The sequence below is a fragment of the Acanthochromis polyacanthus genome, chromosome 9, assembly GCF_021347895.1.
Source record: "Acanthochromis polyacanthus isolate Apoly-LR-REF ecotype Palm Island chromosome 9, KAUST_Apoly_ChrSc, whole genome shotgun sequence".
NCBI classification, from domain to species: Eukaryota; Metazoa; Chordata; class Actinopteri; family Pomacentridae; genus Acanthochromis; species Acanthochromis polyacanthus.
The window spans coordinates 3,605,554-3,619,364 of NC_067121.1; the positions used below are offsets into that span (position 1 = coordinate 3,605,554).

General features: G+C 39.4%; 1 protein-coding gene across 3 annotated transcripts in view; it reads left to right on the forward strand.

Moving 5' to 3' along the window:
- Positions 1 to 13,811, forward strand: part of dnaaf11 (dynein axonemal assembly factor 11) — a 61,748-nt gene that overhangs the window by 34,977 nt on the left and 12,960 nt on the right. For 2 of the 3 annotated variants that reach the window (XR_007944370.1, XM_051953854.1), the window contains exons 9-11: positions 212 to 281; positions 5,581 to 5,676; positions 8,554 to 8,645. Coding sequence is in view for 2 of the 3 variants with exons in the window: in XM_051953854.1 (XP_051809814.1) it covers positions 212 to 281; positions 5,581 to 5,676; positions 8,554 to 8,645 (258 nt within the window). In the remaining variant the exon portion in view is untranslated. The remainder of the gene's footprint in view (positions 1 to 211; positions 282 to 5,580; positions 5,677 to 8,553; positions 8,646 to 13,811) is intronic. The other variant, XM_051953855.1, reaches the window with a different exon arrangement.

Sequence of the window (13,811 nt, forward strand, 5' to 3'; positions counted from 1 at the left end):
GCCCTACTGTAGCGAATTAATCTAAGTGTCCCCAGAGTGTGATTTTTTTCAGCTCTAAATACTGTAAAAGCTGCTGATTTAGCGATGACTGTACATGCTGCCCAGGTGCTTCCTTTCTCGCTTTGGTTCAGGTGTTTGTCTTCCACCTGGACATCTTTAGAAACCTCTTCAGTCTGTTGATCTAGACTGACCTCTGCTGCCTCCATCACAGACACCTGGACACCTCCCTGATCGACGTGGACGTTCAGCCGACGTACGTCCGAGTCGCAGTCAAAGGCAAGGTAGTGTGGAGCTCCTCGTTCTCACATCTCTGTGGCCTTTAGGTAACACGTCATTCAGACCTCAGCTGTCCAACAAACGCAGTAATCTGGAGATCTTGAGGTCTTAGAGGGCAGCAGAGACGTTCACTCAGCGTCTATAGGTCACACTGTTCTGAGGTCTGCAGTCAGGTTTGGTGAACAGTTTGTTAAATTCTCAAAAACCAAAGGAAAATCAGTCTTAGATGTTTAGGAGGAGTCACAGTTTAGACTCCAGTTCAGTTTATACGTCTTTGTGGTCGTCTTGGTTCTGTTTGAGGTGTTCATGGTCGCTTCACGGTTCTGTTCTTTGTTCATTTTGTATTTTTGTGTGTGACTTTCTTGTCTCATTGTGGTCATTTTGTGTCTTTTTGTGCCTGTTTCGTGTCACTTCTTGGTAGTTTTCTGCGGCGACATCGTGGTCGTTTTGTGTTTCTTGGTTCTGTTTGTGTGTTTTTGGGGTTATTTTCCTGCTTTTAAGGTTGTTTTGTGTCACTTTATAGTAGTTTTGAGTCTGTGGTGTGTTTTTATTCCCTTTGTGGTTATGTTTCTTGTTCATTTTGTATTTTTGGTGGCATGTTCAGTGTCTCTTTGTAGTCATTTTGTGTCTTTTTGTGTTTGTTCTGTGAAACTTCTTGGCAGTTTTCTGCTTTTTTTAGTTTTGAGTCTGTTTTTTTTATCCCTGTGTGGTTATGTTGCAGTTATTTTGTGTTTCTTTGTGGCTACTGTGTCTTTTTTAGTAATTTTCACGTTTTTTTGGACATGCTGATTCTGTCTATGGTCGTTGTGAGGTAATTTTTTAGTTTCTTTGTGTTTGTTTCTGGTCAATCTATGTCTTTCTAGTCATCTTGGATCCATCTGTAGTATGTTTCTTGTCACGTTTTGGTAATGATGTGGTCCTTTTGTGTGTGTTTGTGGCATGTTTTGTGTCTCTCTGTGGTCTCTGATCCATTTCTTAACGCCTCCAGCCTCTTTTGGGATCAAACGGCTGACTTTGGTCGCCTGCAGGAGCTGAGCTATGAATGAATCCTCGTCATGTTTGGTGGCCTGGCTGAGCCGAGGTGACAGTGGATGTGTTCGGGGCAGTTCGGGTGACATTTCCATTTGCTGCGGGGATCCGTTGGCGTCTGAAGCCTGCAGAAACACTTGCTGTGCGGTATAGCTGATCCTCTGACTTGTGACTGCGGAGGTGTTGATGCAGCTGACAAGTGGAACGCTGTGCGGGCCAACAGCTCGGTGTTAATCTGCTGTCGCCCTCCCTGCTTATCTGAGAACTGTTTAGCAGCCTTTAACATGGCGCCAGCAGTGGTTTGAGATGCTCTGTGAAGGCTGGCTGTTGGAGAGACGGGAACCACAGTGTCGCATGTTTTATTCGCACAACAGTGAACCCAAAACACCTCTCTGACTCTTTATAGCTCCATGACAACGACACAAGACTCATGTCTCTGTTTCTGAAGGCTGGAGGGTAACGTCTACACCAGAATGTCAGTCATTCTAGTTCAGGTTCCACTCAGCCCAGTTTGATCTCAAATGGAATAAAATCAGCTCATAAAATCTGATAAATGACCACAACTCCACATTTTTCCTTTGTTTTTGTGCAACAAAGTGCATTCTGAAAATATTCACATTCAAGGAAGTATCTTTCTACGAAACATCATGAACAACCTGAAATTAAGAAAAATAAGCTCAGTTTTCATCAACATTCAGCCTCGGTTTATCATTTCCACATTACAACTTCCACATCAGAGTGTCTACAAAGGAACACAACATTTAGTAACAGGAACTGAACAATATAGTGTTTTACTTTAAAAAAGACAAAAAGCAACAAAAACAAGACAAGATATTCCAAAAATGAGACCCAAATGACAAAGCGAGAAGCAAAATGACAAACAATGGACAAGCGAGACAAAATGACAAAAGCATGACACAAAACGACAGAAACAATGCAGAAAAAAGCAAAACACAAAATCACAGAAATGAGACAAAAAGCACAAGCGAGACAAAAAGGAAACACAATACAACAAAAACGAGAAACAAAATGTCAAAAGCACGAGAGAAACAATGAAAGTCAGACAAAAACAAGAAAAACACGACAAAATGTTACAAAAAAGGGACATAAAACGACAAAAGAACAAACTGATATTTTACTTAATGATCAAAACAACTTGTCATGGTCTCAAAATTATTTTAAATCTATAGTTTTACTCTTTTTTAATCTGCAGTTAATGTCTTCTTTGGAATTTTTACTCTTTGAGGGCCGGATTGGACCCTCTGGGGGACCGCTTTTGGTCTGCGGGCCGCATGTTGGACACCCCTGGTCTACAGGGCAACATGAGTTGAAAGCAGATTTTGCACAAAGTGGTCAGCCAAACTGAAAATCAAATGAATGAAATATGATGAAAGTCTGTTCCGTATGCTGATAAACCCACTTTTAAACGTCGGCTTCCAATGGAAAAGGTGAGAAAGTCAGATAAATGCCTGCAGTTATTACATTTGAGACTTAGACATGCATTTTTACCAATAAATTGTCTGTTAACATGGATTTAAAAGCTGTTAAATGCCATATTTACTTGGAAACAAACCACACATGGTGAAAATTAGCTTCATGCATGGCCATATTTAAGACCCAAAATAAAATTCTTTATGTTCCACACACCAATTTGTTCATTCTGTGCCTGTTGAGCCATAAATTGAGTTATGTTCAGAAGATCAGCTGTAGTACCGGGTTGCACCACCAGGTGGAGTTCATCGGTAGGGAGATGCAGCAAACACACCTGTAACTCCATCTGTGTTCAACTCTGCAGCTTCAACTTTTAAAAAGGTGTTTGCTAGCTGACTACCTGAGGCTCATGCTAATTATGCTAAGCTAGGATTTGTAATGCTAACACATTCAAACATTCAAGCTGAACGCTCTGAGTATATATCTATTTAGAGGTGACAATAAACACTGACAGATTGCCCTATGACTGTTTAAAAAGAAATCCATTTTGGTTGTTTTTGGTTGTTTTCGCTCATTAAAGTCTGTTCAATCAACCACAGAAACAGAGAGAGTCTTCTTCCTGAAGGGGGCAGAGCCAGTAGCAGCTCAGCTGCATTTCAGGCTAAAGTTGTGGTGAAAAAACATTTTTGTGGTGTTTTGATCTAAAATATTGACTGCCATTCTGTGTCTTGTTTTTGTCATTTTGTGTTTTTTCTTGTTTTCCATTTTGTTTTTGTTGTTTTCTGTTTTGTTTCTGTCATTTTGTGACTTATTTCTGTCATTTCGTGTTTTGTTTTGACGTTTTGTGCTTTGTTTTTTGTCGTTTTATGTCTTGTTTTGCCGTTTTGTGTCGTTTTTTGTTATCTCCATCCTCCAACAGTGTTCCTACAGAATGTGTAGATCAAAGCTATGTCCTCTCTTCTGTTTTCCATCTTTTCATCCATTGTCAGCCTTGATTGAATGTCTCTCTCTACCTCATATTATCAGGATCAGACTCATTCTTTGGACTGTTTTCCATCAGTGGTCAGCAGTAACAGCTAGCTAAATATCTAGCTTCTACTGCTGAGAGAAAGATCACATTAGCATGGATCAGAGTAGGGTTAGCAACAACACAGAAAACATGGAATAAATATGCTACCATTGATGTGGAAGCTGAGCCAATCAATACCTATTATTGATCAATATGGAGCAGAAAGCTGGAGAAGAGAAGGGTGATTTTTTTTTTTGGAACATTTTGAAGCCCGGATGTCCTCCAGTTCTGGGATGATCCACATACTGCCGTATTCTAACTTTAGAGGGCTAAATATTGTAAAACAGAAGCAGCTTGGTGACTAAATCTCCCTCCGTGTTCCTGTAATGTGATGATTTGTCAACAGCCGGACTGATTCTGCACATAAAACACGAGCTGCTGAATCATCAAACCTCTCCTTTGACGTTTGTGATTCATTTTCAGAGCGAGTTTATCGCCCCTCCGGCTGCCGTCAAGTCACTTCCCTCCAAACATAGTCCGACAGCCACGATATTTCTCTGGCTAAACGCATCGGTCCGAGTTTAGACGTTACAACCAGTAATCAGCCAAATTCAGTGTCAGCAGAACGTTTGGTGTGGTGTCGGCCGGTGATTTGTGGCTCTGCGGTGGTTTATTGAGGAAAAGGTTCAGTCCTGCAGGTTCTCACAGTGTCTACCTCCAGCTGTTCGTATTTTCATCTCCCACAAGGCGACCTTTACGCCTGAATAAACAGGCGTCATCAACCAAACGGTGTCATTTTTTAGTTTTACAAACACCTGCAGGTTTGGAGTCCAGTATTTATGGATGCTTGTCGGCCTGATTGGACGGGTGGGATGAGTTAACGCAGCCACGCTTCAACTCAGGCCTTTAAATTCACGTTTAATACGAGCTCATGTGGAGGAATCGACTGGAGGAGGAATATGTCACCTCAGACACGTCTCTTCTGAATATGTTCAGAATAATTCAGGGAAATACTGAGTCATTTTGGAAGGTTATAGCAAAAATCCTGGAAAGAAAAATATGAATTTACATATTAAATCTGAACAAAAAACGCAACAAAATATGAAATAGAACCAAAACTGTAAGTAAAATCTACATTAAAAATCTCTGTTTTCACAAATCGTAGTTAGTAATTAGTTAAAACAGCAGAAAATAATTATTTAATAGGTATTTGCTGTCATTGGAAAGAAATACTGGTAAATGCTAATCGTGTTTCACTGTTATTTCATAATAAATACTAAAAATCCTTTTTTCAATAAAAGTCCAAAACTGTAAATAACGTCCGCATTAAAAACCTACATTTTTACACAAAATAATAAATAAATGTTATTCTACTGATTTTTGCTGTTATTTTCACATTCTTTTTGTTTATAATTTTGGGACATTACAGAATTGCATTGTTTTTTAAAATGTCGTTTTTGATGACTGATCTTTAGGTTTTTTAGATTTTTTTATTTTTTTTTCACCGTGTAGAGTCGGATCACTGCTGCAGTTTTGGAGTTTTCCCTCTGCAGTTTCTCCTCAGTGGGAAATAAAAGTAAATTAAAATGAAAAAGTGTAATTTTATGCCTGATTTGTCCTCCCACACGGCTCATTTTGGTTTCCTCAGGATTTCGCTGCGGTGATTGATCGCTGCAGTTCTCGTTTCAGAGCTATTCTTGTCGCTCTCCTGGCTCCTTTCTGGAAAGTGTTCCTATAAAAAGAGACGCTAATGATTAAAGTCGTTGGACACAGTGGGACGGCCAGATCAGCGCATTAATCTTCCTAATTAAACCTGTGAATAATTTACTGTGCAGATATTTCAGATGGTGCTGCCGGCCGAAGTGAAGCCCGACAGCTCGACGGCTCGGAGGTCCCAAACCACCGGACACCTGGTCCTGACGCTGCCGCTGGTACGTTCAGTCACCTGAGCAGGTGAAGCAGCAACCAGGCAAACTTCCTGGGGTTAATTAGTGTTAAGGATCTCCACAATTATTAGTGTTATTGTCAGGAAATGTGCTGCAGACGTCACGACAGATCCTCATCGGTAAAAGTTTTTATCTAACATCCCATGTAGAGCAACATTTAGCTTCCTTTAAGACTCTGATGATGAACTACAAGCTTCTTGTTTTCAGTCCAGCTGAAGACTTTAGTTTCTTCTCTCATTACTCATGAAGTTCCAAATAAACTTACGATTAAAGCTGCACAATATTATGGAAGCGATCCTAAAAATGAGTGCAAAGACTTCAAATTTGGTGTAACATGAACTCTTCTCCTGGTCTTTCTTAGCAAGTTGTCCAAGTTTATCCAAGATTTGCCTGATGCTTTTCTCAAAGGACTTTGAAACTTTTCAAAATTTTAAAGACTTGTTAAAAAAATGGTCTAATAGGACTTAAAATGGACCAGAACATCTCAAACTTCTCTAAATGTCTCGTAGTTTATCTAAAATGACAGAATGTCACAATTTAAACCCCAAATCTGTTTTTTGTTCACCACTGTTTTCAAACTGTGAATATTTCCAGAGTTCCAGGTTCTTGAAATCCATTGAGGTGGGTCCACATTTTAATGTTTCAAAGCATCCAGAATATGACACCAAAAATATGCCAGATGGCCAAAATGTGATTTAAATCCACCACAAGCAGTTAAAAACCACAAAATAATGTTGTAAAATTGACCACAGAAAGAGTATTTCTGCTGTAAAATTGGACATTTCACCATGGAGGTTGATGTACGATCGGCTCACGTTTGGAGCCTCTAGTGGACGTTTGAGGAACTGCAGCTTTTACTTCATTTTTCAGTCCTGGAACTGTGGAGATGTTTGGATTGATTTCCACATGAAAAAGTTCCCCCAGACCTTCATCTCCAGTTACTTAATCAATGATCAGAGTTCTACCTTCATCCTGGGAATATTTCCAGAGTTCCAGGTCCTTGAAGTCCATAAAGGAGAACATCAGTTGTCAGTAGGTCTACTCTAGAACTTTCTCCAGGTGTCGGTAGGTCTACTCTAGAACTTTCTCCAGGTGTCGGTAGGTCTACTCTAGAACTTTCTCCAGGTGTCAGTTGGACAACTCTAGAACTTTCTCCAGGTGTCGGCAGGTCTACTCCAGAACTTTCTCCAGGTGTCGGTAGGTCTACTCTAGAACTTTCTCCAGTTGTTGGTAGGTCTGCTCTAGAACTTTCTCCAGTTGTTGGTAGGTCTACTCTAGAACTTTCTCCAGCTGTCGGTAGGTCTACTCTAGAACTTTCTCCAGGTGTCAGTAGGTCTGCTCTAAAACTTTCTCCAGGGGACCTTCTCCTTTCCTGTTTCCAGTCTTTAAATTTAGTCTCACTTAGAACATTCCAGGTCCTTGAAGTCCGTAGAGGTGGGTCCGGATTTATCACTTTTTAATGGACTTTTTCCATCATTTCTGAGCCTCAGAACTTCATCAGTACAACTGACGTTTTGAAGCAGTTGAAGTGGAAATGTAGTTTTCTTAGACTAGAATGAAGATCATTGTAATCCATCATGTATTAATAGAATAGAATAGAATCACTTTATTCATACCCGAAGGGAAATTCAGTTGTCAGGGTTCTTATCTGTTTAATTTTGAATTGAATAGCCTGACTGCTGATGGTATGAAAGATTTCCCTAATCTTTCAGTCCTGCAGGGATAGGAGCCGTCCACTGATGTTTTGTTGTTCATTGAGGCAGATGTGAAGTGGATGATCCATGTTTGTAAGAATGGCCTCCATCTTTCTCTGTCTCCGTCTCTCCACCTCATCCTCCAATGTGTTCAATCCGATTCCAACCACAGAGCAGCTTTTTTAATCAGTTTGTTCAGACGCCTTACATCCTTGTTCTTTATACTGCCTCCAAAAAAGCATGTCTTAACACATTTTCGCGAAAAAAAAATTTGGTGATTTGCTTTAAACTATTAAATTGAAAGAAAAAAACACAAAATAATCTGCAAAAGGTTATTCATTCACTACAGATATGTTAGTTTTGCTGCAAATAGTGTTTATTACCATCAGAATAGATTCTGGCTGGACGTCATTGTTAACAGAACACTTTAGCATGATTGTTTCTTCACAGCAGTTCAATAAATCATTAAAAACTATAAAAAAACGTACTGCTACTGAATAACAATGTTTAAATCAGTAAAATGTCTCTGAAATTGTGTAAACAAATGAGTTTATAGTGTTTGCAGGAGATAAAGCGGGAATATTTTCCAATATAACAAATAGAGCTAGCACAAAAATTACAACCAAATCCAGTTTTGTTCATTTTAAAGCAAATTTTAGGGACCAAGCAGCTAACGTTAACTTTGTAGAGCGGTTCAAATATACGTCCACCACTTTCTCCTTTAGAGAGCTAAAACAATAATATTTAGAAATTAAATAGTTGTTTGCGACCGTTTCTACACCGAGTTTTTCACCGGGTCTTGTTCCGTGCATCATTACATTCTAACAGATTCTTGATTATTGCAGGAAAACGATGTTTCATTTATTTGCAACAGAGAAAACTGCCTGATAAAACATGATTTAGGCGTCTGATGCCTAAACATGATATTTTTTTAAATTATAACTTCAGTGCTGCTACTTTGCTGCTTTCTCTGCTTGTTTTGCTCCCAGAAGATCAGAGTTTTAATGAAGGAACTCTTTATAGCGACTATAAAGAGAGCCGGCTGCTACTATGAATCCTCCATATGGCCTCGGATGCATCCAGCTCCAGTAAACGCTTCAGAAATCAAAGCCGTGTGCAGAGAAACACCAGCAAACACGTTTGCTTTTCTCCTCTCATGTCCTTTTAGGCCCAAGGTGAAATCAAAGTGGTAAAGATCATCCAACGTCCGCCCAGAAACAGTGGAAACAGACGCTGCAGCTCGCCGCAGGACAATAAAAGGTAGTTAAATATCCTGTTTTCTCTGCAGCTGATGAAGCAAACGTCTGCATAATGTAGGAAAACGAACACATAGCACAAGCACAGCGCCTGAATCTCCTTCCAAAACACCGACTCTATGTTTTATCTTACTTTATGTAGTTTTGATGGACATCAAATCATATTTTTTGTCATTATATATAAAATATACCTCCTAAGAATTAGGTGAGTTTTAGTCTACAATAAGTTTAGTAAATTTAATGAAGCCACGCAGAGTTCTACCTTCATGCTGTGAATATTTCTAGAGTTTCAGGTCTGAAATTTGCCTTTTTCAATGGACTTTTTCCATCATTTCTGAGCCTCAGAACTTCATCAGTCCAGCAGATAGAACCATGACATTTAGGAGGAGAAACATCTGAGTTCTGGTCAAAACTGACACCAGATCAGTTTTTTCTTCCAAAACGAGGCAAACGAGACTCAAAACAAAGAAAGGAGACAAACTTTCAAAAAGAGACAAAAACTAACCCGAACGAGACACAAATAAAATGAATGCAAAACACGAAACAACACAAGTGAGACAAAAAAGATGATCTAAACACTGAATCTGTTTTCTGTTCCTTTTTCTCTATAACCGTCTTTGAGCATCAGTATTATGGGCATAAAAACTGTCCCGAAGACAAACAAAATGATCAAAATGTCACGCTAAACGACAAAAAACAAGGCATAAAATGGCACAAAGCAAGAAAAACGAGACACAAAATTTCATCAGTACAGCAGATGGATACATGACATTTTAGGAGGAAAAACACATTTGATTTCTGGGAAAAATTACACAAAAACAAGTTAAAAAACTGGAAAAGTACCACAGAAACAGACAAATTAACCGCTAAAAGAGACCAAATTGCAAAAAAAAAAGGCCAAAATTGCCACAAAGAAACACAAAATCAGCACAGAAAGACTCAAAATCCACACAAAGAGACAAAATTCCCACTGAAAGATGCAAAATTACCACAAAACAGACAAATTAACCACAAGAAGACCCTAAACCACCACAAAAATAGGTGAATATTCCAAAGTAAGACATGAAAAATCTCCACCAAAAGAAGCAAAATTACCCCAAAGAATCATCTGGTTCTTCATCTCCAGTAACTTTATCAATGATCAGAGTTTTGCCTTCAGACTATCTCCAGAGTTCCAGATCCCTGAAGTCCGTAGAGGTGGTCCACATTTATCACTTTTTAATGGACTTTTTCAGAACTTCATCAGCCCAGCAGATAGAACCATGACATTTAGGAGGAGACACATCTAAGTTCTGAAAAAAACTGACACCAGATCAGTTTAAATCCATCCAGGACTCACAGTCTGGAGCTGATTGAAATTTGAGTAATTTTACATAATTTAGTTAAATTTTGGACAACTTTTGTGTCATTGTGATCCATTTTTGAGTCATTTTAGGCAAAAATGTGCTAATTTTACAGTTTTTTTTCACAATGGAGAAGTATTGAGAAATTGTGGATGATTTTTGTGTAAAACAAGATGCAAAATGGTCAAATTGACCAAAAAATGACAAATGAGACACAAGTTGAGACACAAAATGACAAAAACGAGACAAAAGAATGACAAAAACAAGAAACAGAACACAATGGAACATGACTAAACAACACAAACATCTTTCTACAGCTGATGAGTCCAGAGGAAAAGTCTGGAGAGGCTTCAGTAAAGTTCTGCCTGATTGGTTGTTGGCTGCTGGATGACATCACCAACGCTGCCCAGTAAACGAGCTTCCTTTAAATCTGTGTGACTTCATGTTTTCTACTCATTTGTAATTCATGCTGGTGAATCTGCAGACCTAAAAAGGCGACAGTGGATTTTTTTCCTGGATTTCCTTCAGACTGTAAATAATGCATGAGACTCTCTGTTGGAATTCTGCTAAGTAGCACAAACACTGTTGTGACTGTGGCGTCAACAGACGATAAACGAGTAAGAAACAATAAGTTTGTAATATTAAAGATGAGCTAACAGCGGCTGTAGCCTGCAGGCAGCTGGATGTCGGTTTGTCTGAATTTCTCAGTGGGTCTCGGTTGGTTTTCGTCTTTGTTTGGCCTTGAGTTGCTCATGTTTCAGTGCTTCCGGCTTATCGGCTCCCTGTTGTCCTAATTACAGATTCCTGTTGTATATTAAAATCGTGATGCGGTTTTATCGGCCGAGTTGATGCTCGTGCTCTGCCTGCTAACGGCCGTGTGCTGGACGCTGATAACCTTGACCAGGAAGAAGAAGAAGAGTCCTCACCACAGCTCAACACCTCCTCTTCTTCTTCTGTGGTGTTTGGATTTAGCTTCAGGCTCAAACCACCAAACAGCTGCTGCTGGTGTGTTTTTGGACGAATCTCAATGTCTATTCTTGATCGTGACCCATATCCCACAACAGCAGAGAAAAACAAGCAGGGATTCACTTCAGTTCAGGTTTCCTTTCCAGTCAGACTCTCTAGAACCAACACACGGGTGACAAATTAAAGGAAAAGCCAACAAAAAAGGTCTTAATTACACGTTGGACCTCCATGTGACATCAGAATATCTTCAATGCTTCTTGCCTTTTATTCTCCACGTCTCTGGAACTCTACCAGAGGGATGAAACGCCTACTTTCCAAGAAATGTTCCCTCATTTATTGGGAATGCTTTCTACCGTCTCAACAAATCAGTTCAAAATCTACCACAGATGTTCGCCTCTGTTGAGATCTGGTGACAAATTTTTCAGCATTTCTAGCATCAACACTTCATTTCTTGTATTCTAGTGTACATTTATGCATCAAATTGCTCCTTTTCTGCCTCGTTTTAAGGTGAAAATGTTCAAGTTCAGACACCAGGTCATGCGTTTTAATTTGGGATGTTCATCAAGGCATTTTTTAACTGATCAGTACCACAACTCAAATCTAAAACCAACCATTTGTTTACATTTGCTGTCACTCAAATGTTGAAAAGACAATAGAATTTGGATCAGGATGCTTGGAATGCTATATTTTAATATCAGTAAATGGTTAATTGATTGCACAAAAAGTGGACAATGGACATTTGTCCGGTGTTGCTATTGTTGTTATAGTTTGACGCTTGGTTTGAAGCACAAAGGTAGCTGTGTTAAAAATGCCAATAATGTCTAAGATTCTTTAACTCTTAGACTTTGCTAAGTAACATAAATACAGTTGACAGATGGGTGAGAAATAATACGTTTTTTATTATTAAGAAGCAAAAAGAGGGACGAGTCAAGCATCCCAGTTTGTCCTTAACGTATTTGCTCTGGTCGGAGGTCATTAACATTCTCAGAACTTTTTGTCATAATGCTAGCTGCCTTTGCTAGCTAAACTCCCACATTCTTCTCTGAAACTGTCCTCACCACAAAAGCAACTTGATTACATTTTATTAGCCACTTTGCTTTTAAAATAAAAAATCACTGTCCTGGCGTATTGGTTAGCACTTTCACCTTGCAGCAAGAAGATCCCTGGTTCGAATCCCAGGGTGGGCCTGGGATCTTTCTGCATGGAGTTTGCATGTTCTCCCTGTGCATGCGTGGGTTTTCTCCGGGTACTCCGGCTTCCTCCCACAGTCCAAAACATGCTGAGGTTAATTGGTTACTCTAAATTGTCCGTAGGTGTGAATGTGAGTGTGATTGTGTGTCTGTATATGTAGCCCTGTGACAGACTGGTGACCTGTCCAGGGTGTCCCCTGCCTTCACCCGAGTCAGCTGGGATAGACTCCAGCACCCCCCACGGCCCTAGTGAGGATAAAGCGGTATAGAGAGAATGGATGGATGGAATCACTGTCCTCATCCTAGACTATAGCTCATCATGAATATATTAGCTGTGGTTGGAGGTCATTTTCACAAAAGTCTTTGTCATGGTGCCTGTTGCTGCTAAACTCCCACAATGCTCTCTGCTTTAACATGAACTGTAGTCTGAGTGACACCTCCTCTGGTCTCTACAGCATTAAACAGGAAGAGGCTCCATCTGGTGGAAGAACCAGGCCTTTTTAATCGCCTCCCTGGGGACAAATTTTCTGAATCTGAAGTTTTCTGATTCTGAACTACAGCTGATCTGCATTTACCAACATCATGGGGAGAAAACAGGTTTACTACATCTGTTGGAGCCTCAGTACATCCTTCCATCTGATACTACATTTACCCTCTGGCACTACATTTACCTTCTAATACTACATTTACCCTCTAATACTACATTTACCTTCTAATACTACATTTACCCTCTGGCACTACATTTATCCTGTAATACTACATTTATTCTCTGACACTACGTTTACCTTCTAATACTACATTTACCCTCTAACACTACATTTACCCTCTGGCACTACATTTACCCTCTAATACTACGTTTACCTTCTAATACTACATTTAACCTCTGACACTACATTTACCCTCTAATGCTACATTTATCCTCTAATACTACATTTAGCCTCTAACACTACATTTACCCTCTGACACTACATTTACCCTCTAATGCTACATTTAGCCTCTGGCACTACATTTACCCTCTAATACTACATTTACCCTCTATTACTACATTTACCCTCTAACACTACATTTACCCTCTAATGCTACATTTATCCTGTAATACTACATTTACCCTCTAATACCACATTTACCCTCGAACACTACATTTACCCTCTGGCACTACATTTATCCTTTAATGCTACATTTACCCTCTAATACCACATTTACCCTCGAACACTACATTTACCCTCTAGTACTACATTTACCCTCCAATACTACATTTACCCTCTAAAGCTACATTTACCCTCTAACACTACATTTACCCTCTGACACTACATTTACCCTCTAATACTACATTTACCCTCTAACACTACATTTACCCTCTAATGCTACATTTACCCTCTAATACTACATTTACCCTCAACAAATGAACCCAAACTACGGCAACAAAATGCCCCCACACTAAAAAACAAGCAAACCAAAGTAAGAATGCCTTAAAAATTAATACCATGTTTATTAATTAATATACTTCTAAATGAAGTAAATGAAATACACTAAAACAGTATTTCGCTTTGAAAGACTTCTCCAGTATGTTTTGCTTTCCTCCAGCTCGTCATTGGTTTCCATTGTTTCTTGTACCGTTGGAGGGAAATCAATGTGCAGAGATGCTAAACTTGCTCTAAAGTTGCATTAGTG